Source organism: Corvus cornix, chromosome 9 (assembly GCF_000738735.6).
Source record: "Corvus cornix cornix isolate S_Up_H32 chromosome 9, ASM73873v5, whole genome shotgun sequence".
NCBI lineage: Eukaryota > Metazoa > Chordata > Aves > Passeriformes > Corvidae > Corvus > Corvus cornix.
This window is the reverse complement of record NC_046339.1, coordinates 11,023,293-11,050,803: the sequence shown is the minus strand read 5'-3', so window position 1 is coordinate 11,050,803 and position 27,511 is coordinate 11,023,293. Positions and strand designations below refer to the sequence as shown.

At 47.7% G+C, this 27,511-nt stretch overlaps 1 protein-coding gene across 1 annotated transcript in view; it reads left to right on the top strand.

The window, feature by feature from the left end:
- The first annotated feature begins 538 nt into the window (after nucleotides 1-538).
- Nucleotides 539-27,511, top strand: part of P3H2 (prolyl 3-hydroxylase 2) — a 65,439-nt gene continuing 38,466 nt past the window's right edge. Inside the window, 2 exon segments of the mRNA XM_039557065.1 lie at nucleotides 539-1,086; nucleotides 1,088-1,351. Coding sequence (XP_039412999.1) covers nucleotides 895-1,086; nucleotides 1,088-1,351 — 456 coding nt within the window. The 5' untranslated portion in view covers nucleotides 539-894.

The window sequence follows — 27,511 nt, the reverse complement described above, 5'->3', positions numbered from 1 at the left end:
TCGAGACAAACACACAGCTGGGAGCTGAGAAAGCTTCGCCAGCCACTCACTGTGCCCATCCCAGATTATTTATTTGCAGAATTCCCGAAGGCAGGAGGCTGCCGGGGTAAGAAGGGCGAGGGGGGTGGAGAACCCAGCAAAAACCGGCTCCAAACAGCAGCCTCGCAGGCAGACAAAACCAAGCATCCTTCGAATAAGAACGCCAGCGCGGGGATGCGGGGCGGCAGGAGGAGGTGCGAGGCACGGCAGGGAGAAGCGGGAGGAAAGGCTGCTGCCGCTGCTGCCGCCGCCATCACCCCGGGACGATTTACATTTCCCGACGTCACTCACGAGCCCCTGCGGCCGCAGGGGAGCGGGGATGCTCCGCGCAGCCCTGGCTGCTGTCGCGCCCCCTCCGCGCCCCCAGCTCGCTGCGGGGGGGCCGGGGCCGGGCCGGCGGCGCGGGCGGGGCGGGCCGGCGGCGCGGGGCCCTTTAAGAGGTGCCGGCGGCGCGGGAGGGCGGCACAGGCCGGGCGTGCATGGAGCCGCGGCCCCGCCGCCACCGCAGCCGAGCCCCGCGCACGGCCCCGGAGCCCGCGGTGCCCCGGCCCGCTGCACCGAGCCCCGCTCTCGCTGACGGACCCCCGCGTCCCATCACACCGAGATCCATTGCGCGGATCCCGCACCCCGCCGGGCGGACTCTACGGCGCGGAGCCCCGCATCCCACCACGCCGGGATCCACTGCACGGCGCCGCTTGCACGGACCGCACCACGCCGAGTTGCACCGCGCGGACCCCGCCGGGCGGACCGCACGGCGCGGAGCCCCGGACCGTCCCGCATCCCGCCGCCGAACCCCATCGCCCCGAGCGCGCCCGGACCGCGCTGCCCACGGCGCGTCCCGGCGGTGCGGCGGGCATGGCAGGCGGGAGCCGGCCCGGGGGGGCCCTGCTGCTGCCGCTGCTGCTGCCGCTGCTGGTGCTGCCGGCGGCGGGCGGCGGGTGCGCGGCGGAGGGCGGCCCGCTGGAGCCCTTCGATGCGCTGTACGCCAGCGGGGTGGAGGCGTACTACGGCGGGGACTTCGCGGGCGCGGCGCGGTGCCTGGAGCGGGGCGCTGCGCAGCCGGCGGGAGCTGCGGGCGGCGCGGCTGCGGTGCCGGCGGCTGTGCCGAGCGCAGGTGCGGCTGGCGGCGCCGGGCCCGGGCGCCGGCGGGGACCTGCCCTTCTTCGGCTCGGTGCTGCGGCGCGCAGACTGCGTGCGGCGCTGCGAGGAGCCGCGCCTGGGGGCCGTGTCCCGCCACCGCGCCGCCGAGGAGGTGCGCGCCGACTTCCAGCGCAGGGTGCCCTACAGCTACCTGCAGCGCGCATACATCCAGGTAGGCACCGCCCGCCCCGGCCCGGCCCTCCTAGCTGCCCTCTCCAAAGGGTTACCGCGCTTCCGTACCGAATATCCCAAGTGTGCCCCCTCTGCCATCTCTGTCAGCCGTCCAGGTGTGGTCCCCCCCAACATTTTCACTGGTGTGTGTGGTCAGTGGTCATGGCCAGTTCTTGAGAAAAAGAATCCTGGATGGCAACGTGGATTCTGTCCAGCTTTGGCTTACCTGTGCGTTTCCTGGTTTGTTTTGGGTGGCTTTTCTGTTTGCTTTGGGAAAAGGATGTTTTTGTTTTAGTGTGACATAGTATAATTCTGAAAATTGTCTGCCTTCAGTTTGCAGAGAAAAGCCCCCAGAAACCCTGCAGTAACCCCCCAATGCCCTCTGCCAGAGGTGTTTCCCTTTCAGACAAGCTGAACTGATTCCATGTTCCAGGAGCTGGGACTGTACGTGAAGCTGGAGGATATGTAACCTGTGTTCCAGGGACCTGGTGGTCGTTATCCTGATGTGATGTGAAATACTTCACAGTATTTCTGCAAAGTAACACTGTGCAGTCAGTATTTAGCAGCCACTGACATCCTGAGTATCATCCTCTTATCCCAGTAACTTCTGCCTTATAACTGGTAAAAAACATGAGAAAATGGTGTTACTCTTTGAACTTCCTTTCCAAAAAGAAGAAAAAAAAAAAAAAACCCAGAGAAAAAAACCCCAAACAACCCCCCCACCAACCCACACCATGATAGTTAATGGTGCTTTTCTTATTCATTCAAGACTTGTGCTCTATCAAGCCAGCTACCTGTAGTAAGTCTTCCTGTTCATGACTAGTAAGGACAGAAACTGTGGGAGTTTTGTTTCATGCCAAGCTGAATGTTTAAAGCATTTCTGGAACATCTCCCTCTGGATTTCTGCTTTACTTGAGCCCATTCATAACCTTTTAGTTGCTTTAGGCAACTTAATAGGTGAAGACCTGCATAGCGGAGCACAGGGAAGGTGATTCTGCTGAAGTCCATTTCCAGGTGGAGAAGCAAATATCTTTCCTAGGCAGTGCTGGTGCCTGTGGTGCAGTGCTTACACAGCCACACATCAAGGAGGCAAACCATCAGCACTCTGAAACCAAGTGGAAAATCATAGCTATATTGCTTTTTCTATGCTTCCTTTTCTGTCATTGCCTTAATGTCAGTTTTACAAGTCAGGGACTAGAACTGCACTGGCTTAAACTCTAGTGGCCATGTGGTGCACAGAGTTCCTGAAAGAAATCCTGGGAGTGAACTGGAACTGTAATTTGGCTTGTGTGCAATGCCAGTGCAGCTGATGGTCCTTACTATGAAAGATGCTCTATGTAGTGTCAGCATTTGTGGGAAGTGACACAAAATTTGTCATGCTAAAAAATTAAGTGATTTCTTATCCTGATTTCAAAGCTTTTTCCAGACTCACTGATGTCAAACTCACTGAAAAACTTTCCTCTAAACAAAGCATTAGGGTGTTTGTCTCCCACTTCAGTAAAATTGATATATTTTCAGGCTCCTGAGGTTGACTACTAATACCCAGAAGATTTTGGGGTATGGGCTTGTAGGTGTGCTTCTACTGAGACTGAGGTTATTTTCCTCATTTAAAATGGTATTCTGAGCTTATCAAAGCAATGTGTTGAAAACAGGCCTTTTAAAATTTATTTTATGTGTGACTCATCTTAATTTGCTTTTGCAACATCTGAGGATTTTATGTTCATGCTAGCACTGATTTCACTGCTCTCTGATGGAGTCGTGGATGTTCTTGGTATTTGCACGGCTGTCCGGGTGTCGGGCACTGGAGCCAAGGGAAGGTACTCTTTGACTAGACTTGTGTTTTTAATACCTTTTTCTTTAACACTTTCTGATGCTCTTGGGTTTTGTAAGCAGCACTGACCAACCTCATCCCACAGAGCACCCTGCAGTGATTTGTCCACGTCCTTACCTGGCTGCTGCCTGTATCTGAGTTCTGCTCCCAGGACTGCCCTTTTGCTCTGGCTCAACAAGTCTGTGCACAGGAGAAAATACCCCACTTGGAATTTGCCTGCACTTGCACCAAACACGAGGTCTAAAGTCATAAACTCGGATGTGAACCACCCCTGAGTGCCAAGGCTGAGTGCCAAGGCTTTGGCGTGTTCCCTGAGGGTTGGGATGCATCAGCTCCGCACCCTCTGGGTTGACTTTGGCTGCAGCATCTGCTCAGCATTTTGTCTGAAAAGAGGAGCTGCAAAGCGGGGCTTGTGCAGAACCTGCCTGCCTTGCTGTGGGTGCACAGACAGGCTGCACAGTTCTGGGGGTGGCCATTTCACCCTCGTGTTTTCTCCTTGAAACCCAAGAGGAAATGAGATGAGGTTAAAAACCCTGTTGTGTACCCTGTCCAGCTCCTCCCCGGGCTGCAAGATGAGGCCAGGATGCTGGGCAGTAGTACAGAGGACTGGAAGGATGGCAGGGTTTGGTGACATTTGTGGTTTGAGAGAAGAGGAGCAGCCTGGAATGTTCTTCCCACCTCCCACTCTTGCTGACCTCGTGCTTGTTTGTTTCTCAGGAGGGGAGAAACACATCCCTTCAGGAGGGAGTGACAGAGCAAGGAACAGATGAAAAAAGTTGAAGGGTTTGGCTCTTGTGCAGCACTTTGAAAAACGGTGCTGAATATACATGAACTAATTCTTGCAACACTCCTGTGGGGTAGGAAAAGCACAGGCTTTCAGTTCTGCTGGACAGATGCACAGCCAAACATTGGCCAGCACTGTGTGTGCCTCTGCTGTTTTGGGAGCAGCAGGGCTACCCAGATGCCCTGGGAGCAGGAAGGGCCTCCCACTGCCTTCTGGTGCCCTGGGAACGGGCTGGGGTCTGCCACTGCCTCTGGTCTCTCACTGCAGAGCAAGCACCAGCACAGCCTGGCCCAGTTGTGATGATGTAAATGAGACTCTGCAGTGAACTGGTGGAAATGTGGTGCTAGAATTGGAAGTTTTGGACTTCTTTTGCTTCTTTTTTTTGCTTTTTTGGGACTTTTAAAACTGGCCAATAGCAACAGCTGCACTGGGCTGCATTGCTCTTGCTTCTGAGCAGATGCTCAAGATATTCCTGCATAGAGTACTGTAAAGGGGCAGGGAGGTGATGATGTGTGTAGTGAAATACCAGTGCTATCTCTCTATAAAAACACGTTCTATTAGCCTCTGATGTGATCTTCCCCATCATCCTAGCAATCATTTCCTAATTTACCTGTACTTTTCTGAAACAGAAACAGTGGTCTTCTGAAGACCACTTTCCTATTTCACAGACGTGATCTGAGTGTTTCTGGTGACTCTGGCATGATGTGAGGGCAGACTGTGGTGCACTGCAGGAATGGGACAGCTTGTGGATTCAGCTGAAGGTTTCTGTCAGCTTTGGACTCAGGATCAGGCTCCTGAGGTTGACTGCAGACTCTACAGAGTCAAATTGCATTGAACAAGCAGCCCAAGTCCACATGTGTTTGTAAGACTTCTTTGCAGCTTCTCAATATGTATTTAAGTAGGAATACTCCTCCTTTTCCTAGGATAGCTGATATTTTCAGGTAATTTGGAAATACACTGGGTACAGCTAGTTGAGGCAGTTAGGGTGGGATGGGTTTGAGGAGGTGTGGAAACAGAAGGAGATGAAAACATGGGATTTAACTCTTGCAGTGCATGTCTTGGGCTCTCCAGCCCACAGTGAAAAGGATCTTCAGTGGGTTTCTGCTGTCATGTCCCACAGGCAGGACAGTTTGCCAAATGCTGCTGGTCTCTGCTGTGTACTGGCTGCTTGGTCTTTGTCAAAGAAATACCCTCTAGGCTTGGCAGGTGGGTGTGGTGGGATCTCTTTGCCCTCTTAAATATTTTATTAGTCATGTCTTCTCCTTGCTTTGCTGCTTTAGTCATCTTTTTTCTGTAAAAACCTAGCCTTCAGGCCGTGATGTTCCTAACCCTGCTTTTTGGAGTTTTTCTAGCTCTGAGAGTGAGTGGAGGAGGAAATGTACACAACGTACACTGTGACAGCGTTTGCTGCTGCGAGCTGCTGACTCAGGAGCCGTGTTGGAGCTTGCCCTGGATGGTCTGCCATGAACCCTGTGACAGAGCATTACTTCCAGTCCCCGGTCTAACTCCTGAAAATCAGCTTGGTCCAAAAACAAGTAACCTGGAAAAGTTGATCACTGCCTCAATTGCAAAACCAGACCTTGTTTCTCTTCTACCTTACCAACCCTCTCCTTGAGGTCTCTTTCCTTTGTGTCTTCCTGTTTCCAGCCACAGCATTCCCTGGCCTGCTTGCTGGGTAGATGGCTATAGTCTGTTTTAATTTTCTCTGGATATTGGAGTGCTTTTGCTGAGCACTTCCTCCCACTTTGTAAATACTGACTTGCAGTGGTCTTGTCTTCCTAGTTGCCTGAATGCCCCGTTGCACATCAGTGAAGCATGGCAGGAATCGTACATATGTAGTTTGTAACCACCAGCCTTGGATCTAGATGAGTAAAAGCCTTTTAGTTTGTGCTTGGGTTTAAAACAATAAATAAAACAAGTCCCCAGCATGTTGGACATTGCTTCTATCTTAGTAATGCCAGATTGTAGGTGGAGCAAAAAGGGCAAGAATCTGACTATGTCTGGCTTATTCTGTTTTTGTCTTGAGTCCCCCCCTTGCCATGTCTGAGATGTTCTTCAGTTCTGTTACCATCATGACTTCATGTGTTGCAAGCATAAAACAATAATGTTTAGGTTTTCTGTGTTGTAGGAGAGGCTGTTTATTTTTTCTTTAAAGCTGTTCCTTTTTTTAAAAAAAAAGGTCTTGTTTGGGAAGAACTTCCACTTTTGTCTTCACTGCCGGGTCTTCCGCACTGCAGCAGATGGGGCAGTGCTGGGGGTGCTGCTGGGAACATGTCCTTGGGTCACACTGTGCTGTCCTGCCCACCCACGCCACCAAGATGTCTGAAATGCAGCACAGACACAATAGTCACTTGATAAAAGACCACGGAAGAGCAACAAAAGGGACAGAGTGGGAGCCCAGACTTCAGAAACACTTGCGATACAGATAATTGCCCGACTCCAGTTCTGCCTTTGAAAACTCCCTATTTAAGAGGATCCAGACCCAAGGGAGGAGAGTTGTGTATGTAAACCTTGGCCTTTAACCTCTCCAGTCCAGTTGTTCTACCCTCTGCCAGGGCTTGTGTGATCTCTCCACCAGCCACGTTTGGGTGTCTGAGTGCCTGTACCAACCTTCAGCATGGTTGTTGAGACACCTCCACCAAATTCTTTCCACCTCCAGTAACCACTCACTGCTGCCCATCTCTGTGTGTTTCACAGGGCCAGAGACTTTTGTCTCCTTTACAGACATCCGGATTACCCACCTAGGGATTGTGGAGTAATTCTGGATTCACACCAACGTAGTTGCTTAGGGCATTGGTTTGTTTCACTCAAGGACTGCTGTTTTCCATGAGCATTTTGCTCAGTTTTCCTTCGTGCCGCAATGCTGCATGGACCTAAGCAGATAATGGGGCCCTGTCCAGGGGTGAGCCACAGCCTTTGGGGTAAATATGGTTTCACTTGCAGCATCTCGTGGGCAGTGACACAGAATAACGTGTAAAACCTCCTAATTTAAAGTCTTTGGGGGAGCAGCTATTTCTTACCACAGGCACCACCTGTCCTGCAAGGCCTGCCTGTGCAGTTGGTCTTGTTTTTGCAGGATTTATGATATCTCAGACAAAGACCTATAGTAAAAGATAATCATTATTATTTTGATTTTTACTATTAGTGGTGTTTATTTATCTTCAATCTTGAGAATTGGTATTACTCAGATACTGGATAAATAAACAGATCCCAGAATTAATCTCTTGGAACGTCTCTTTATTTAGATTTTCTGAGAAAGCATTCCTACTCCTCAGCAGAGGATAAATGTTAGTGCTCAGAAAGCTAAAATTATTTAGGACAAAAATAAACTCAGTTTATGGGGATGGAAAACACTGAGTCTTGATGGTTGGGTCAGTGTCCTGGGTTTAGAGCACGATATTTAGTCCTGCCCTAAGCCTGGGACACTGACCCAGCTGCCTCTGCTCCTGTTCTTGCTGACCACTTCAAATGAAATGTTTCTGAAATGTTTCTAAAATGTTTTGAGTTGAAAGTATTGTCAGAGATGGAAGGAGGTGACCCAGTGGTTCAATTCTGCTGCCAGCAAATGCAAACCAGGCACGTCTCAGTGGTGAAGGTGTCTCACTCTCTTCACAGGAGACTCAGTCTTGACTTTTTGGACTTGACTATGGGCTGGTGATGTACTAAAAATTAGACTACCTGTTGTAGTGATTTTCTGCTGGTTGTTTTTGTTTTGTTTTTTGAGTGTTTGGGTTTGTTTGGTTTTGTTTTTTTTTTTTTTTTAATAGAGCAAATCCAAAAGCAGAACTCAGTTGTTTGCAGTTTGCCACGTAATTTCAACTGGTAGTAAATTAGGACAGCTCTGCCCAGCAAATCAGGACACAACCAGTAAACACATACTGGTCTTAGACCCACTAAGCTCATTTCATACAGCCTAGTAATCATCCATTTGATAGCCAGGGCTGCTCTTTTTGTCTTGCCAAATTCCTCTTTCTCACTTCATGGCTACGCAGTCGTGCCAGGGCTTCAAAATACACTTGCCGTGGGTCCCAGTCTGCAATATTTCTCAGTCTTTTGGAGAAAATAAGGTAAGCCTGGATTCCTCCTTATTTCTTGGCAATCCCTGGTGACGTGGCTTGGATGATGGATGAGACAGGTGTGACTCATATGGTTTGAGTGGATTCTTTGAGACATTGATCTAAAGGTCTCCCAGTGCACCAGCTAGGTTAATGTCCCAAGTGGAACAAAACTGGGCACCAGTAGTGCAGGAGAAACCAGACTCCTTGCTGGGATGTGACCCAGGAATCTGTTCCTTCCCTGTTCTTTTATCTCCTTAGTTTCTCGTGGTTTTTGCACCTTCCTCTGCTGGCTGCTCCTTGGCAGAGCCTTGCTGCTGAACTGCCCCGTCCATGCGCCTTGGTGTGCTGGGATTTGTTAAGTGGCTTTTTGTGCTGCCTGTTAAATCTCATCCATACGTCCAAGAGCTCTGCTCTGGCTTCTGCGGAGCCCTTTTGTTGTCCTTGGCCACAGGAATAACAAACGGCAGCTGATGATGAACTGCATGTGAATGAGCAATGCAGTTTAGCCCTGCTAAGCAAACTTATGCCCAGTACTCTCTAGTTGTGGCTGAGGTTTCAACAAGGATTATTCTCATTTCCTTGTACAACTGGTGACTTCATCGTGGATGGCATGGGCAGTGGTGAGAAACCATCGTGTCAGTAGCTGAGCCATTTGCTGCTAACCTCCTGAGCACTGCTGGAGCCTTGCTAGCAGGATTCTGGGCTCAAAGCACTGCTGGATGTCTAGAGCAAGGAATTGAGGCGTTATTTATCTTAGTTTTTTCCTTTGGAGGTGGTATGAATTAGTCATTGTGATTGGGTTTGTTCCCAAGGAGTAGGAACCCCTGTACTCTGCACAGGGCATATTTCCATGTGTGTAGTCTGGACTGAGGCCAGGCTGAGTTTGGATAAATCAATGTGAACCCGGAGTGACCCAGCTGAGGGCCATGGAGTTTCTCTGCCTTAGCACTGGGGTAGCTGAGATCAGGACTTGGCCTGTAGTTTTCAACAGTAACAGATGGCAGGAAGGAGGGCACGAACTTCCCTGGATGCTTTTGTTTCCAGCCAACATGTCAGCAATAAGGTATTGACATTTTTATTTCTTGGCCATGAGCTGGTGATGACTAATGAAGGCAGGGGGTCTGCCTGTGGGTGGGTTCAGGCAGCAAGGAGCTGTACCTCATCAGCCTGTACATCCCAACCAGTCCTTCTCCTTTCCATGACAACTGGTCAGTTGAACAGACCCTCCAGGGCTGACGTCAAGGGTCAGGGATTTGGCCACCAAATAATTACAGCAACAAAAATAGCATCGCTTCCCCACCCCTTCCTTCCCACATGATCCTGCTGAATCCCAACTTATAAATGTCCTTATTTTTTCTTTCTTGGATGAGAAGCAAAGCCCACGTGTATTAGCTGGAACATATGGCAGGCTTTGGCTGCAGCCCATCAGCTGTGAAGGCCAAATACTCACTTGTAGCTTCTTGTTCACTTAAAAAAAAAAGAGGAGAAAAACACGTTCTTTCAGGATTGGATGAAAGGCTGAGTCTGTGCTCGTGCTGGGGTGGGAAGCAGATAGGGTGTGGGACAGCACGCCGACCGTGCTGTGGTGACAGGGAACGTGTCCCCTCACAGCATGGAGGTGACTGGCTGGCCATTGAGAGGTGGCCTGGTGGCAGTGGCCACTGTCCCCTGCTCCCTGCCCTAATGCTGGTTCTTGGGTCAGGCAGAGTTTGCAGACAGGCTGCTCGGGAGAATGTCACCAGTACCAGAGGTGCAGAGCAGTCAGCAGGTTTTAAGTGTGGGTTAGCCATGGGCAGGAGAAAATTCTGTATTTACAGCACTAAAGATTTTATTAAGGGTTATGGGAACATCTGGGAGGTCACAGAAAATTAGTGAAGGAGAAGAAAATGAAGGGACACTGTCAGAAATGGACTGTCTGCACCACTAGAATGTACCAGTATACCTGAATAAAAAAGATCAGAAAAATCACAAAAATGGTTGCTAGACACTGACATGCTGCTTTTCACCGTGGATTTTCCAAAGCAGCTGCAGTGGTGGCCTTGATCTCACATCACGTCCCTGCAGAAAGATAAGCCTGAGACTGTGCTGTGTCCTGTCAAAGTTAGAGGTGGGAGCACATGAATCCACAGAGCCTTCTGCCTGAAAAAAAAGGGTGGGCAAATCCTGCCTCAAAGTATTGCAGGTAGGGCAGTGCCTAAACCCACAGCTCTGTGAGGTCAGGGCTGGACTCTGGAGGGTGCAGTGGGGAGATGTGCTGAAGCTCATCGCCCAGGGCTGCGGGTGCAACTCCTTTTGAAGATGGAGCCAGCAGTATTCCTTCCCAGGAAAGATCCGTGTGGTACAGAGAGAAAGAGCTTGGAAAACATCCTTCAAAATATTTGCCCAAGGTGTTTCTGTGATTGCCCAGGGACTGAAGCACAGTCTGTTGGTTCCCTTGCTTGGAAAGCTGCTTTTAAAGTGGTTTTTTGCCAAGGTACTGCCTGTTCTAAGGTTTATATATATGCTGGGGCATCTGTGACCTGAGTTACTCTGTGTCTTTGGAAGCAGAAGAGAAACGGCAAAGTTTCATTGAAAGAGTCTGAAAGGAGGAGCACTGACTTGTGGTATGTTTCACTGTCCTCCTGCTGGAAAACACGCCCCATCTGTGGCTGCCAACCTCATCCAAAGGATCTGTGATGAAGCAAAATATTTTAGTGAAAGGGAGGAAAATATGTTGTGTCTTATCCCCATTTTTCTTATTTATGGAGCTGCTGGTCTCTGTGCTGCAGGGGCTGAAAATGGACAGGAGTTTTCTTACCTGTGGGCAGCACTAATCCTGGGGATGTGTTTGCAGGCTGTTAAGCAAGAATTTGAAATGCACTGAGCTCCAGAGGTGGGTGAGGAAAGGCTGTTTGTGTAGAGGGAAGTCATGCTGCTTTGGGAGAGACTTCTATTGCATGGTGATGCAGAGTCCTGATCTGTGCTGCTGAGAGCAGGTGGTTGGGACAGGGTTTGCTGAGTGAGTGGTGCTTCTGCATCTTGTGCTCTTAATAACCTTGTTGCACTCAGCACACCGTGTGTAGGCACTGCAGGGTGCTGCACTAACTGCAGATCCCATTGTGGGCTGCTGGGGAAGCTGGTTACTACTGCTCCCTTTGCTTTAAATATTAATATCTTTCGGCAGTGAGTGGTTCCTTGATTGGCAGTCCTACTCTATTTTCTTTAACATAAGTGTTGCACCCTGGTGTCCAGGTGGCTCTGCTGCTTCTCTGGAGTTGTCACTCCAGGGTCGGTCACAGGCTCCTGCAGCCAGTTACCTTGGCTCACTGGGGTGCTGCTAGTAAAACTTGGTTTCAGCTTGGATCCTGTTACAAGGCAGGCAAATAGCAAATAAAACAGTGATGTGCCACTTTAGGAAGCAGCTTGTCCACTCAGCTGTCAACTTCAGGTCCCTTCTGTGAAGCCTAGGCTGGGCTACAAGACTGTGGTAGCTCACTGCAGGCATGTCCTGTGTGTTGTGAGGATGCAAAGGACACCCTCAGGCTCCCCCAGAGCTCTCCCCAGGTAATGTCCGTGTCTGGGCTGTAGTCTCCAGCTGAGTTACAGCTGAAGCCTGGCTCGGACAGGCTTCATGCAGCACTTTTGCCTGCATGGGGGAGCCAAAACTGTTGCACCCCTGTCTGCCATCAGCATGACCTTTATATGCTCTCCCAGCTGCCCTTCCTGCTGCTGGAGTTTGCTCTCTGCCACCCAAACTGGCTGAATCTTTCTCCCTGTGGCCTGAGCATTCCTTGACCAGACTCACCACCTTATAAAGGGGCAGATCCTCTGTGCACCCAGTGCTTTAGTGCTGGGTTGAGGTCTCATTCCTGTAGCCTCAATGACTTGGGTGTCACAAAAGCACAACATGGGACATCAGTGCCTGGCTGTTCCCCAGTGCCCAGGCACAGTTCAGGCCTGGATGCTGGGAAGGCTGCAGCGAGCACTGTGGCAGGAGGCAGCTCTGCAAGGCACTGCTTTGTAGAGGACAAGGCATGTAGCTCCCTGATGGCCTGGGATGTGCAGGACAGTTTCAGTTTTGGCAGCTGGACTCTCCCGTGTGATAGCTGACGCTCTGGGAGCTGGAGTAGGCTATGATTCTTTTAATGTTGCCAAACTCAGATCTGAGCTTAACAAAAGAGATTTTCCCATCTTGGAAGACTCATTCCAGCCTGATTACTGTTTGGGTTGTTCAACAGAACAGTCCCTAGAAAATGACTTTTGCACTGTAGCACAAGGCTTCCTCCAGTGGTGTTTTTAACTCCAAATCACTATTTCTTTAATCACTGTGCTTCTGTTTTCCAAATATATTCTTGGATCCTTGCTGTGGAATCTGGCTAGATTATTGACTCCTAAATAAACCACTTACAGCCTCTACTCTTTTTTGAATCAAACCAAACCAGGTAGAGAGACCTGAATAAGCATTCATCTGGACTTTTTCTTTGAAAGTTACAGCACTTAAAGCTGTCAGTGAGTTGCCAGCTATCAGTACACTCAGCTATTTTGAAAAGCACAGTGTAGAAGCCATAGCGTCCTTCATGACGCTTTTGAGAAGTATTAGATAGTGAAAGTTTGCATGTTTCAGGCTTATTGTTTACATTCCTGTCCCTTTGATGCTGTTTTACATGGTGGATGTTACAGTTCAGCTCCTAGGTGGTGGAACCCTGCTCAGAAAGGGCTTCAGGTCCTTTGGGATCTTCTGTGCTGTCTTTGGGGTTGCTTTGGTATTGCAGCCAGCCTGTGCTGAGTAACAAAGTCCTGCTAAGTAGGATTGCCAGTTGAGCTCTTGCATGCTCTAGGTGTGTGTCACAGGCTCTTCTCACATGCACAGATGTGCATGGAGCTGGGGAGATGAACAGGAAAACTCTCCTTGTGTTTGCCTGTGCTGCACACCTGAGATGGGAGGGAGTGCTCAGGTATAAGAGCCAGCAGTGCTTAGCCCCTGAGTGAGGGATTATTTCATTGGGGTAAGAATGTACTCAAGCCTAGGAAGGATTGTGTTTGGGAAGTGATGAGGATTACTGTGCTAAGTGAAACAGAATGCTGGTGGTGCTATCAGTGCTTTTAAGTGCCGGTTTGTCAATGGTGCAGCTGAGTCAATAGTGCATTATATGAATCACTTTACTGTCCATCTTATTTAAGCCACTTAATGACAGCTTTGGAACTTATTCTCTGCTATTGAGGAAGAAGAGGTAAGCCCAGACAGCTGAGAGTTCAACCATATTTAATTTTGCTCTGTTTGCTCTTGAGTCCTAGGTTTGGAAAAGTAAAGATTGCAGGAAGACAAGGAAGGGACAATCTGCTTTTCTTTTTATAGTGTTTCCTCTGTGGCAGGAGGATCATCAGGCGTTTTGGAGGTTATCCTTGTAGATTCCCCTTTTGCAAAACTGCAGTAGAATTCTGGCTGTGCGGTATTCTCCCTTTTATGTGCCAACAAGCTTGGCCCTCTGCTCTTATCTACACTTAGTGCTTTAGCAGTCCTGAGGACAGAAAACTAGATCTGCTTTTGCTTAGCATTATGAGCCAAAAAGCAGCACTCGGTTATCTCTTGTTTCAGAGCCAGGGTGCTGCTGAGTGCAATCAGAGACTTTGTCCAACCAGTGACGGGTGACAGCAGAAGGATGTCAGTGCTAGGGAATTTCAGACAGAGATATGTACCAAAGGCTGCTGAAAATAGCAGGGTTTGAAGCCTTCTGAGCTGCACACTTTGATCTTGGTCCATGCTGAGGACAACTGCTCTGACTGATGGACTGCACTGTAAGTTGGTGATGGATTTAGCAGAGTCCTCACAGGTGTCTGGATTTGAGACCTGCTGGTACTAGCAATAAAACTGTGTAAATTATGTAATGGTATGGGTGCATCTGTCCATTAATTTGAAAGCACTGAGATGGAGGTTGTAAGGACAAATGGAAGGGAGTGTGACGCAGCTTGTGCAGAAAGAAAAAGAGCTGAAGCAGTGCCTATACTTGCCATGGACTTACATCTGTTCTAGTGACTGTTCTAGTGACTCAGGTTGATGCCTGATGACTTACTAGAGCACAGCTGTGCATTGAACCACGTGTGTTGAATCCAGCCTGTTGGGTTTTCATTCTGCACAGCGCTCAGATGAGATCTGGCAGACCTCAGGCTTAGATGTAGCAACCGCCTGATGGTCACAACTGTGTTTGATTTGGGAGCGTGTGACCCAGACACCGGGAACAGTCTGTGAGGCAGGGCAGGAACAGCTGGGTTTGCTCTAGCCCAGCACTCCATGCCCTGATTTGCCCATCTGTGGGATGAGTTTGATGTGCAGTAATTACACACCAGGCACTCGGCATTGTAAGACACGACTGACATCACGTATTTGGGGAATGTCAGATGCGCCGCGTGGTGTCCGTGCTCTGTGAGTGAGCTCCAGCAGGAAGAGCACACATAAACAGTAGCAGATTAATTAAAGATGTCCTGTGCTGCAAAAGGCCAATTATGGAGCGGTTTGCTCAGAGTCAGTGGTGCTGCCTGGCTTGTTAGCAGGACATGAGCTAACTGTCCCCTCAGAGGAGAGCGGTCATACAGCAGTGACAATTCACTGTCACAACTGTCCTGCACGTGAAAGAGGAGACATGGATGTCAGCCATGCAGGTCCAGGGCAGGTCAGCTTCCAACATGACCCTTTGTTAAAGCTCCTTCACAGGCACCAGAGCAGTGTCTGTGTTCCATACAGTAGAAATTCACACTCAGGTGTTCCTTACTACATTTGCAGGGATCTTTCTGACTTCAATACATTCAGTATGTTTTATGCCAGATGCTTTTCCTTGAGCTGCTGCTGCTGCTGTTTAAAAGGCCCTCAAAACCTGATAATATCCATGGGATCTGGGGGAAATTGAGCATTTCAGATGAGTGGGAGTCCTAAATAATTGCCAGGCTGCAGAATAATGGTTCTCCTTGTTTTGGGCCTTCAAAGCCTGATAGGATCATTGTAAGAAATGTGACTCAAGGGTTTTTGTTGGAGTAGTTCCTGAGTTACAAACATTTTCTGGTTGGGACCTGGACTGAATGTGGAAAGCCAGCTGCCTTGTCCAGGGGCAGCAGCTTTCATTTTACAGGACACATCTGGCTGAGGATGAAGTGTCCTAAATGTCCTAATGTCCTCAACCCACTCCCATCCCCCTGTCACACCACTGCCCAATGCCATAAATCCCATTCTATAGCTCACCATAAATTACCCTGGGAATCTGTTCTACACACATCCCTATTTCTTTCTGGTTTCTGGCGAACCTCACCAGCAAGACCCTGACAATCAGCATGAGCTACTGCAAGGAGAGTCAGACCCATCAGCCATGGGGCTGAGCAGGACTGACAGCTCATCCTGTCTCAGCTGTGCTGCTTGAGGAGACTTGCTGAGAGAGACTCTCCCTTCCCAGCAAGACTCTATCTATTTTTCATATTGCTTTACTTTAAACAAGAAAAAAAAATCATTACTGGAAAAATAATTATTACAACATCCACTGAGATTTGTTTTGGAAAGTTGATATTCTGCTTGATTTCAAATCCACGAGGTGAACTGAAATTTCAGCTCTGGAGCATATTTCAGTTTGTCTTCCACTCATGGGAGAGTGGAAAGAGAAGTATAAGCAAGAAAATTGGGGCAGGGAAGAGAAATGGCAAAGGGATCAGGGGAAAGGAGTCACAGCATCAAATGTGTTTGGCAGACTATTGTGCCAAACTGGAGGAGAAGGTCGTGGGGATGTTGTCATATTGAGGGGCACTTGCCTGTACCAGGGTTTGAGGAGGGTGAGTAGCGATGGGTTTTTTGGAAAGGAAGAACTTGCCAAAAGGTTGGATTTGAACTTCTTCCTGCAGAAAACTGGAGCAAGAGTTCATGCTGGGACTGAAGCAGCCAGGCAGGCTCACTGTGGCTGGGAAAGAGGGAGCTGATGGTAGTACCTCACAGGGTCTCGACCCTGCACAAAGCAAACAGCTGCTGTTCATGTCTCTCAGCTGGTCACTTTTGGAGGTTTTGAAGGCCGTGTAGCTTTGCTTCCACTGCTTAAAGCCTGTGTGCCAGGTGTCCAGAAAAGCCAGCACTGTCTCACAGGGGATTTGGTCCTTCCTCAGGAGGGACTCATCCTCCAGGCCAGGTAGGCAGAGAGGTTTAACCAGGATTATTCTCAGGTAGTGTGCATTGGGTTTTCTCATCACTGAAGCACGTCCAAAATTTTTCATTTTTTTTTCCTAGATCACACTAGAAGATTTCATGTTTACAATAGGACATTGGTCTTCAGCAGCAAGCATAGACACATGTCTTTTCTGAGCTACAGAGACATGGATTGCTGCAGAAGAAAATTCACAATGGAGCTGATTGGTGTTTTGCTGGGTCCCAGGTTAGCAACTGGGGGTGTCTTAGCCAGTCCATAAACACCTTTTCTATTACAAAGTGAGGATTTCCAAGAGCTTTTGGCCTTTGCTTTAGCAAAAGGAATACACTTCCCTGGCATGGGATGCAGTACCCCAAACTCTGCTTTACCCCAGACATACATCTTTGTATCCAACTGCACAAGTGTTTGTGTTAAACTGCTATGTGATATCTTCCACAGAGCTGGGCAGGGAGGCTTGTAAATTTGGGAGATCTTGGAGCTTGCTTGTGCATACACACTCGTGTGCAGTCATGGGTGCAGAGCTTTAGGAATGAGTGTAACAGTTGTATTCCTTGAATCTTTCTTAGTACCCCAATAGAAGAAAACTTGGCAAAATGTGGCACCCTGAATTTGTAACTGTTTGCTTCTTTGTTCACATTTGCTCATATCCCCGGAGGAATGAAGTCATTCATTTGATTTGCCCTGCTGCTTCACACTCCTGCTTATGAATGGCTGGGACAAGACTGGGAGTATGAATAGCCTGGCTGCATGTGGTTTGGAAAGACGTGTTCACTTGTACATTGGTGTCCAAACAGAGTAGCTGTCTCTGAAATCGTATCAGTAAGGCTTCTGAGTAACTTAAAACCCTTCTCATAGATGCTTTGAATTTCTTCCACTCTGACATTGTGTAAGCCCCTGTTGAAGTTTCATTACCTCAGTAACCACAGAAAAGCAGCCAGCCTTTTCACTGAAACCTTCCCCACAAAGGTCTGGATTCATTCCCCACCCCCCTTTTTCCTTGAAGGCAGAGCACGGCTTATTGTAGTTTAAATAACAGGGGAGAAGGCCAAGACTGCTTATGGATCTGGGTGGCATCATGCTAAAGAAGTAGGAATGTGTCCTGTCCCCTTGCTATCTCTGTGCCACTCTGTACTAAATATGGAAGCTGACCTGTATAATTTTCAACATAATTAGGATATTCAGTGCTTTCTTTAGAGTCGCTTATAACAGACCAGTCCCAAACAGCTGCTGTTTCATGGGCCATTCTTGGTATTTTCTGGGCTTTAAATAACTCCAGAGTTTCGTGATGTGCTCTGGTGAGACTTTTCCCTGCTTTCTCTCTAGAATTTGTTCCAGAGCCTTGTGTATTGAGTCAGTGATTCACCATCGGGTTAGCAGGGCATCATGGTGTGAGCAGTCACAAGATTGCTCTATTGCTTCTTCTCTTAGGGACAGTATTCCTGGCAGAGGAACTTCAGCCCTGCCCAGAATGTTACAAGTCCTCCTCAGCACAAATATCCCCTTCCCACATTCACTACCCAGCCCCACCCAGGTTGCTTCCAGCCTGATTCCTCCTGCTACTGGTAACATAGATCAGAACAGTTCCCCAAGAACAAAAAAATGGGGTTTTTGCTTATTTTTTATCTCATCTGGTTTCACCCAAGAACACAGTGACAGTGTATGTCACTGCTATGTAGAGAGGCTAAAATATCCTGTTAAAAATTTGAGGCAAACCTCTGCCAGCAGCCACTACATGGAGCTGCTGAGGACTTTTCCTTGCTGTGGAATACTGCTAGAATTTGGGAAAGATTTTAAGTTTTGCCTTTTTTTTCTTTTTGAGTGGCCTGACCCCAAAAAACTGAAATCGATGTCAAACTGAACATCAAGTGAAAAGGTTTCTTATTTGAACCACCCAAGTTCCCAGTTTAAATCAAGTCAAGTTCCACTAGCTGATGCTTGGAGAGGAAAAGGAAAGACTTTTTTAGACACCAGGCAGTGCATTATATGTGCCTCCCCAGACACTCTCATTTTCAGCCTTTTTTATATTCAGACACCTACAAAATTAAGGGATTATTTTCTTAGGCACAAGATCATGTCTATTTTCAGAAGCACCCACTTCAAATGCTGCTGGGGGAATCAGTGCCAGGCAGCTGCTCTTCATTTCTAGGGAATTTAAGAAAAGTTCACAGTGCTTAGCTGATGTTTTGTGTTTAGTAAAGCCTTTGTTTTCTCCCTCAAAATTTCATTAATCACATTATTTGTTGCTAAAGCAGCAAGGTAGCTATCAGGCAGAAATGATTGATATTACTTGCTCATATCCAATACAAAGTTGTTGAAGCATGAAAAGAAGATGAGAAGACTTCTCAGTCCTGAGAAAGAAAAGCTGTTACTTCTGGCTGTGCTGTGGGAGGTCCAAGGCAAGAAGTTTACCTTAGCTGAGCAATTAAGCACAAAACCCGATCTAACAGCTTTTCTCTTTCATGGTGGTTATATTTTCTTTTCCCCCCTCTAACTAATGATTTTTTCATGGGTAATCTGCATGTGTGTGATTCTGCTCTGTGCTAGAGGATGGGATGCTCAGAGGCAGTAACAGGTGTACAAACTTCAGGAGTTCGTTCATCTCAAAGAGCCTGCAGTGCTTGCACTGGTGTGGTAAATAAATTACCCAGAGTGTACATGTTCAGCAAGGTGAAAGCAGCAGTGAGAGTTCCCTGCTCTTGGTTTGTGCCCGTGGTCAGAATCTGCTGGGCATCAGGCACTCACCACCCCAGTAAGATGAAAATATACGAAGGCAGTAGAAGTGTTATTATGTGTTTTGCCACGGATCACACCATGTCTTGTTAGAATTACTCAGTTTAGAAGACTAAAAGAGCCCAGTAAGTTGCCTTCCATAGAAAATGTTGAAAAAAGAAACCAAAAAAGCAGTGTATGCCAGAAGGGTGGCAGTAGGAAATGGGCTGACAGGGCTTCTCTCTGCCCTGCTCTGGACAGCATGAGTCTCTCCAACGATGTGAAATCCATCCCTTTCTTAATTTTTTAATTAATTTCAGTGGTGTAGCTATTCAAACTCCTGTGCAGGTGGGAGGGTTTGCTGTGCATATTTTCATTGCAGGTAACTACAAAAGGAAGGAGGCTTCACCACACCACAAGGGGTGCTGAGCTGCGTTCGTTGGCAGGAGGACAAGAATTATCTCTTCGTTAGCAAGCTGTGAATCGTTGATCTAAACGTGTTGTTGTGAATTGACACCTGCAATTCATGTCCTTCCCATTCCAGATGCTGCCAGGCTCATCAGTATAGCCACTCTTGGCCACCCTGTGATTCTGGTTAGACCTAACCAAACCCACAAGTGGGGTGGAAACAATTCTTGGTGCATACACACTTGTGTCCGGGTGAGACCAAGAGACACACTCTTGGTCTTTCCTTAATTGTTTCCAAGGCAGAGGATTGCCGTGTCTTTCAGTGGGTGTTGGCATTGCCCATGGATCCCTCTCTGGCTGATACTGCAGTAAACCATTTTACCATAAAAGCTGTGGTGCTAGAGCTGCTCCCCTGAGGCAGCTGACACTTCACACTCCTTGCTGAGAAAGCCTTGCTGTAATCTGCTAGGTAAGGAAAGTATTTTTACTTCACCTCCGAATACGCTGCTTGCTCAGAGTCTGGCTGTGCAACAACTGCACATTTTTGAAAGGAGAGGAGGAAGCTCTTGGTTACCACAGATGCTGATCTTACCCCTCAGAGCTTGCTGAGTCATGCAGATGCAGCCCAGACATGATGTAGGTTGCATCTCAGACTTCCCAGGTTTTTCCACCCTTGCAGACCTCCCATTGTGGTTTCAACTAAAAATAGAATTGAGGGACTTGATTCATGCTTTAGGGAAAGAGCACAAGAACAACCTGGATTTTCATGTCTGTTCCATGCACGAATTGGAATTCCAAAGGCTTGGTGTTGGCTTCTTGGAGAGATGACTGGCTTCCTGCTTCATTCTTGGGGACTCAGGACACTTTCTGACTGTCACATTTTGGGCTGTGTGCTAGCTGCTGTGGCACCTGGAGATGGGAAACCTTGCTGGGGAATTTGCTGTGGTGCTGATTCAGGAAAGCAGATGGGGAAGATGCTAGAAGATGCCTATATTTTGATATATGATCAAAAATGTCTCCGGGAAGAGAATTGCTATACTTCTTTCACAACTTCAGTTATAAGCAACCAGCCTGGAGGAGAGCCTGGAAAATGCAGAGTCACGGACTTTTTCATTCTTGGTTGTGCACAGCTTCTTCATTGTGGCCCTTGAGAAAGAACAGAGCTCTGGTTTATTATTTTCCAGCTCACAGCCAAGGCAGACTAGTCTCATGGAATCTGGATCCTTGCAGAAGGAAAGTTTAGAGGGTGTTGGTTTGTTTTCTTTGCTATTTATCTTGCTGGAGGAGATGAAGGACTGGGAATGAGACAGGTATATCATCCCCTGAAAAACGTGAATTGTCTAGTGTGTTTTGGGATTAATCCCAATTTCCTTTGGCTATTTTTTTCCTAAAAGTTGTCAAGTGCTGATGTAAATTTCATCAAGTGACTTGTTGATGCTTCTCTAGCAGTAGATGCTCCAGCTGAAAGGAGGCATGTTTCCCAGCATGAGGGAACAATCACAGGCTCTATGAGTGCCCTGGGGGTGGGCAGTAAGTGAGGCAGAAGCTGGAGGTACCAGCTGAGGAGAAGGCTGATGGAGGCAGTGGTGCACCAGTGGCTGCCTGCTTGCCCCTGACACACTGATCTTGCACTACAGATTGATTTTCTGCCCCTCTGTTTTCAAAGATGCCCGTGATACCAGTCAAGCAGCTCTTTTTAATCTCTTTTCCTGTCTATACCATTGGGTTCAACTGGGTGCCAAGGGGCAGCACAAAAGCAGAGGTGCCTGGCCAACACAGGGCTCCTTTGACTTCTGGTTTCAGGAGGAGGCAGAGTTGGATGAGAAACAGTTTCCTACCTGGAATTTCCTGTTTGGGTCCTGGGAAGGTTGTTAGGGATTCCAATCTTAATTACGAATTTTCTGTTTCAATTAAGATGCCTCCCAGATAAAGCCCAATACCAGATGTGTCACAAACTGCTCCCTGCAATTCTGCTCCTTTGAAGCTCCTTGGAATAACAGGCTATGGACATGGAGTGCAGAAACCACATTTGGATTTTCTAGTGAGAAAACCTATTTGTCCCACGCTTTTTGTTATTGCTGTTGTTACTCTTAGTAACATTTGTGTGCACTAGAAAGCACATGATTAATGGTATTGGGGGAGGAGGAGGTTTGTTTTTGGTTTTTGTTTTTATGCAATTGACACAGAGAGCAGCTGTATCCAGTTAGAATAAAGGTCCCCAAGAGTGGCCAGGACTGGGCGCTCAAGGAAGGACAGAAAAACAACTTCAGAGCACAAACAGAATGCTTGTTTTCAATATAAAAGGCAGTTAGCAATTGCTGGCAAATTTTCTGAATTAAAAGTGCTCAAGATCTTTCAGAAATTGTAATTAATTCTCAAAGATCATAGATTTATGTGAATGCTGCATTGAGAGGTACTTAAAAAACTTATGTAGTCCAGCCATTTGCTTGAGATAGGTGCATGCCAGATATTTATTATATATGTTTTTAAAATCCTCCTGAGGAGAATCCTGAATTGCCAAAGGAAAATGTCCTTGAAGTTGGGCATTATTTTTCCTGATACCTAGATAAACATTTTTACATGCTACTAACCAGTGGCTATACTCTGATTCCTCATCAGCTTTCTTTTTATATATCAGCCTGCATCTGAACTGTGTTTTCAGCTCCCCTCTGTGTTTTCAATTCTAGCTTGAGAAAGCCAACTGTTTTCAGTCCTCCCTCCTAGACCAGACCTTCCAGAGTAATTTTCTTTTTCTCTTGCCTCCTGTCCCTGCCCCAGCTCTGCTGAGTGTGTGTTTCACTTGGTTCCACTTTCCCCAAAGCATAGACTTGGCATTTCTTGCTACTGGTGTCCTGCAGTGGGAATGCCAGGACTGATGTTGTTGTGAGATAGGCTGTTTGCAAGAGCAGCCCACATTCTTCAAGTTATTCTAGCCCTTACATTGCTGCAGAAATCAGATCATTTGCTGGGCAGGTGTGGCCTTTGTGTTCGTAGGTGTAAGGCTGAGTTAACTCTGTGCAGGGCTAAAGAGGAGAGTGCTTGTGAAAGGGCTCTTCCTGCTGAGGGAGGTTCTTCCTTCTGTCACAGGCACAGGCCGGGGGGATGCTGCCTACCCAAGAACTCTGACAGCATGTGCAGATGTTTTGGAGACAATGGGATGGACAAAGCCAGCATTTCCTGTCAGAGAAGGTTCCTTTGCTGAGGAAGTTGGTTTCAGAGCCAAAAGAGCAAGAGCAGAAGAGCCCCGTGGGTGGTTTTTGTGGTATTTTTTCAGAGGAGATGCTGATTTAATGCTTCCTGTTGTTCAGTGGGATTCTCCAGTTCCCAGGGCAGGAGAGTTCATGGTGCTGAGCCTTTGCATAAGGGTGTGCAGTGCAATGGCCACACGTGCTCCCCAAGCCAGCAGATGTGGGAGATGCTGAGTGCTGCTGCCTGTCAGTCAGGCTGGAAAACGCTGCCAGATTCATGAGGAGGGGTCTGGAGAGTGGGGGCAGAACTGCAGAGTATTGCTCTGCAAGCAGATGGCATTCAGGGAGCCTCCTGCCTTGCTGGGAGCTGGTGAACAGGATAAGGTCATAGCAGGGGGTCTGAGCCAGCTCCACAGCAGCTCCATAGCTCCATGAAGCTGCAACTACTGATGAAGACAATAGTTCCTTAGTGTTTTACTTATAAGCAAATTCCCCTGCACTGGATAATGAATTATCAGATCCAGACAGAGGAAGTCTCTCATAATTCTCTTCCTCTGAGGTAACTCAGATTCTTTGTGAATTAACTTGTTTTACAAACTATAAGCACAGGATACAAAAACAGTGGTTAAGAATCTCCTCCAAGTAGTACTCCAGTAGATGGAAAGTTAATATAGGTCAGACAGCTGTGCCAAATCCCAGTTACCCAAACTGGGTAGCAGACTTTCTGCTTTCCTATATCCCTTCATATGCTGTGTGATGTAAGCATCAATAAGCAGCTCAACACGTGTGTCTATTGCAATCATGTCAATGGATAAAGCCACACAGAATGTGTGCTCCTTGGGCTAAAGTTGTCTTTGGAGAACTGGAGATGTGTTTTTCACCTTTCCCCTCTCACTCTGTTATCTCCAAAGAGAGCTGATAACCTTTTTACTTGCCATAAACTGCTGATAGACAATAGCAGACCAGTCTGTGAGTGAGCTGTCACTGAGCAGGGTCATCATTCTACACCATTGCAAAAGTGACAAGTGTTTGATACCATTTGTTTTTTCCCTTTTCCTTTTTCCCTTTTCCAATTTCCATCCTATGATGAAGTTTCAGTTCACTTGTTCCTGGCTGATCACATTTTGTCAGCCTTCCCAGCAGCAAGTAGTGTTTGGCAGAGTAATGCTGAGAGTGCATGGACCAAAAATTATAAATACCTTCAAATTTAGGTTGAATGCTCCAAATTTCATTTTTTTATAGGGGAAAAAGGATTGCTTCATGTTACAGAAGGGAAGTGGAAGAAGTGGAGAAAATCAAATGCTTCAAGCAAGGTCTTGTCCAGGAATGGAATCCAAACAAATGCTGTCAGCTTGTGGCCTGTACAGACAGAGGCAATTTGGGAAGGGGACGTGAGCTCGGCACTGTATTCCTGTGTCCGGGTACTTGGCTCTGCTGCTGGTGGAGGATGGGGAGAAGGGGCCAGTGATAGCTTGAAGATGCTCTTTCCAAAATGAGGAAGCGTCCTCAAAATGAGGAATTAGATGACAAGGACCCTGCACCCTGATCAGGTGAAGGAGGAGATGGGAGGTGTGGGTGTTCTCCATAGGTGACCTCTGTGAGTGGTGATAAGTGCTGGGAAGGAGGGTGCGTGCAGGGGGTCCAATCTGGAAAGTGCTTTTCCTGTAAATTCTGCATTGTGATGAAACCTAGGTGGGAGGGGAGGTATGTGTGTGTGACATTTATCCTGCAGAGTTTTGGGATGCTCCAAGGTTATTCTGGAGTGTTGACTACCTGGATTTATCGCTTCAGTGTAACCACCAAAGTTCTCCCCAAGTGCACCCCTGTGTCTCACCTGTGAAATGAGGCTTGTAGCCATGGATAAATTCATTATATTTGGAAATTTTCATCATACATACATATTAAAAAAGGCCGGACACAAACCTGCATGAAATTCTAGGTGAGAACTGTTAGACATTTTAGTAGGAGATGAGCAGTGATTTAGGGGAGAGTTGATAGCAGGGATTATGGAAGAGTTGAACTGTTATGTTTCTGCTTTGTTAATTGAAAAAATATCCTGGGGAGAAAAAAAAAAACAACACAGTACATTTCTGTCAGGAGCTGGACACCAATGTTTAAATACCCGTTTTGGTTTTGCCCTGTGGTGTGAGAGAGGAACCCCATTCAGCAATATATTCTGATTAATGTGTCAGTTCCCTTCTCTGGAACACAGAGATCAAAGGTTTTTAGAAAATTCTTCCTTCCCACACGGAGGGCTATTCCTAGTATTATTTTTGGAACTGGGCTTACCAGAAGTTTTCCAGGAACAAAATTGCAAATCTCAGTGCTCCATGGGCCATCTACTTAATTTAATTTTTTTTTCTTTTTTTTTCCTTATACATGAGACATTTTGGAGCCTGTACGTAACCAGCCAGTCGTGTTGACTGATTCTGGCGTGTCGCAGAACGAGCACCTTGTAGCCTGAACCAGATGTGGGGAGGCTAATGAGGTGTCTGTAACCTGAGTGTGAAAACCTGAAGCTGCAGCAAAAATTTGGAATTTGATACCTCTTGAGGTAATGGAAATTAGTGCTTTAGGCAGAAGAGAGAGTGCAGATTTGGGGTAAAGTGCTATTAAAGGCAGTGAAGCAGTACATGAATTAGAAATGAGGGATGTTACTTTGAGAATTGAATAGTTTCTAGAAAGTGAGGTCCCTGAAAAAGCTTTCATGATACATCTTTATATTTGGTTATTTTTAAGTGCCGAGAAAACACAGCTTGCAAACATGGAGTTTAAATCCATAATCCACTTTTACCTGGAGCATGATTTCCTCTGTTGCACTGAGAGCCAGAGCAGTGCTGATGGGGATTGTGGTCCAAGTCCCTGCACAGGGTCTGGAGCTCAGGAGCAGGCCATGAGTGGTGACACAGCCACTTCTCCCCACTAGTCACACACAGATGGAAAAGGGGGCGTTAGGGAAGGAGACCCTTTTGGAAGCTACCGTGGGATGCTGGATTTTCTTCTGCCTTGGCAGGAGCAAGGAAACTCAAATTTCCAGCTGTGTGCAGTCCCTTCAGACCACTGTCACTCATTTTGACATGCTTGGACCTCCAGCCCCATAGCTCAGAACTGTTAGTGACAGTATTTTTCTCTTCACTTGGCCTTTTGACAGCTCCCCTGGAATGTGAAAGCCTGTTGGGCAGCACAAGTAGCAGGGGCAGGACCAGCCAGTCTCATTAGCTGGAGACGTGGCTTTGCCTTCACCTTTCTGGTTCTGGATCCTTGAAATGCAGATTGTGGGGCACATCCCACCATCCCTGGATAACTGGGAGTCTGTGTGCCGTCTTCTCAGAGCTAAGGCAGGTCTCCTCCCATGCTCCCAGTTCCCATTGCCTCCCTGGGAACTGAACCCAAGGAGTGGTACCAGATGGGGCTGGTGGAGCTCAGGACATGCGGTGCATGCTGTTGCCCATGTTGGTGAAATCAGGGCTATCCTGTGACGTGGTTTTTGATCTGGAACTTGCTATTTGGTGTTCCCAGTGGTTTCAGGCTGTAAAGATCTTCCTGGTCTCTGGGCTGGGATTCCTTCATACTTGCAGAATAACATGGGTGTTGTGGGCTGGAGTGGGGAGAAACTGTTTGTGCCTGTCCTGGGGCTGCCAAACTCCCCGCAGGTATGCGAAGCTGCACTTAAATTAGAATGCAGAATTTTTGTGGTGGCATTATCCTAAAGTAGCAAGGAATGTTTTTATCACCTCTTGGAAAACCCACATAGCTTGGGGTATCTTGCTAGCACCCAGGCATTGCATGTGTCACAACTATCTAGACAGATAGAAATAACTACTTTAAATCATCCTCCTTACTTTAGGACTTTTGCTTTCCTTTGGGAGAGGGCTCTTCGCTCATAAACCTTTGGGAAACTTCGTATGTTTGTTTTTGTCTTGTGTCTGTTTGGCACGTTGTAGCAAAATGATGTGATTGACCTTTAGGGTTACAGATGAAGCCTCGTTTCCCATCCTTGTTAATTTAGGATAGCTGGAGGAAAATCTCAGAAGCATTGAGATAGACTTTACAGATGAAAGCAGAAGCTGAATGGCTTGAAGAGGTTCAGCACTTTGGAAATTTGTAAATATTCAGCTGAGAAGAGCGGAGCATATGTGGGATTTACTGGGTGTCCTTGGCAACCTTCGCCTGTTTATTGGAGCAGAGCAGAAATAGCCATTATTTAAAAAAAAAAAAAAAAGCAAAACAACAAACCAGTAAATATGTTTAAATTTTGCTTGAGGCTTCCCTGAGCACACAGATTAGGTGGTCTTGCTCTTAAGTCCCAGTGAAAGCCAAAGGCACGGAGAGGAGGCAAAGGGGGCACAGAGCAGAGCCGTGCTGGCGCTGCTGTTCCATGTGGCTGCATCCTGGTGGATCGCAGCCGCAGCCCTGGCGCCTCGGACCGCATCCTCCAAGCACTGCTTGCTCTGCAGCTGCTCAGCGCTGTCTGTGGGAGAGCTGCTCAGCATTTTTCTCAGGGATCTTGGAACGTGTTTTCAGCACCACGTGGATCACATGAAGCCCCTGGTTCCTGCTGGAGCGAAGAGGGAAGCTAGGTCCAATTCCCTGTCCGTGTGATGGAAACCTCCCCATCCCTGTTATCTGCCAGGCCCCTCCCAAGGAGTTTTTGAGAAGGGAGCGGCAATCTCTGAATTCGGCTCCAAAGGACTGTGGAGAGCCAGCCTCTCTCCTGTGCAATCTGCTGTAATAAACATCAGCCCAGAACCTGCGGGACAGATGGATAAATCCTCCAAGACCGTGCTGAGAGGGGCCACTCCACGTCACCGCGTGGCTCCGTTAGCACAACAATGAATATTCAGTGAGGTTGTTCCTGTTAAGTGTCCTGGGCTTTGGTTTAACCATCAGACAAACCCCTGCTTCATGCAGCATCCCTGTCTGCTCGCTCAGCCCCGAGGAAGTCGAGGCTCTAATGGAGCGAAGCCGCAGCAATTCACCGGGAGGCGTTGGGGTAATTACTGACAAGGCTGTTTACATATCAAGTTCCC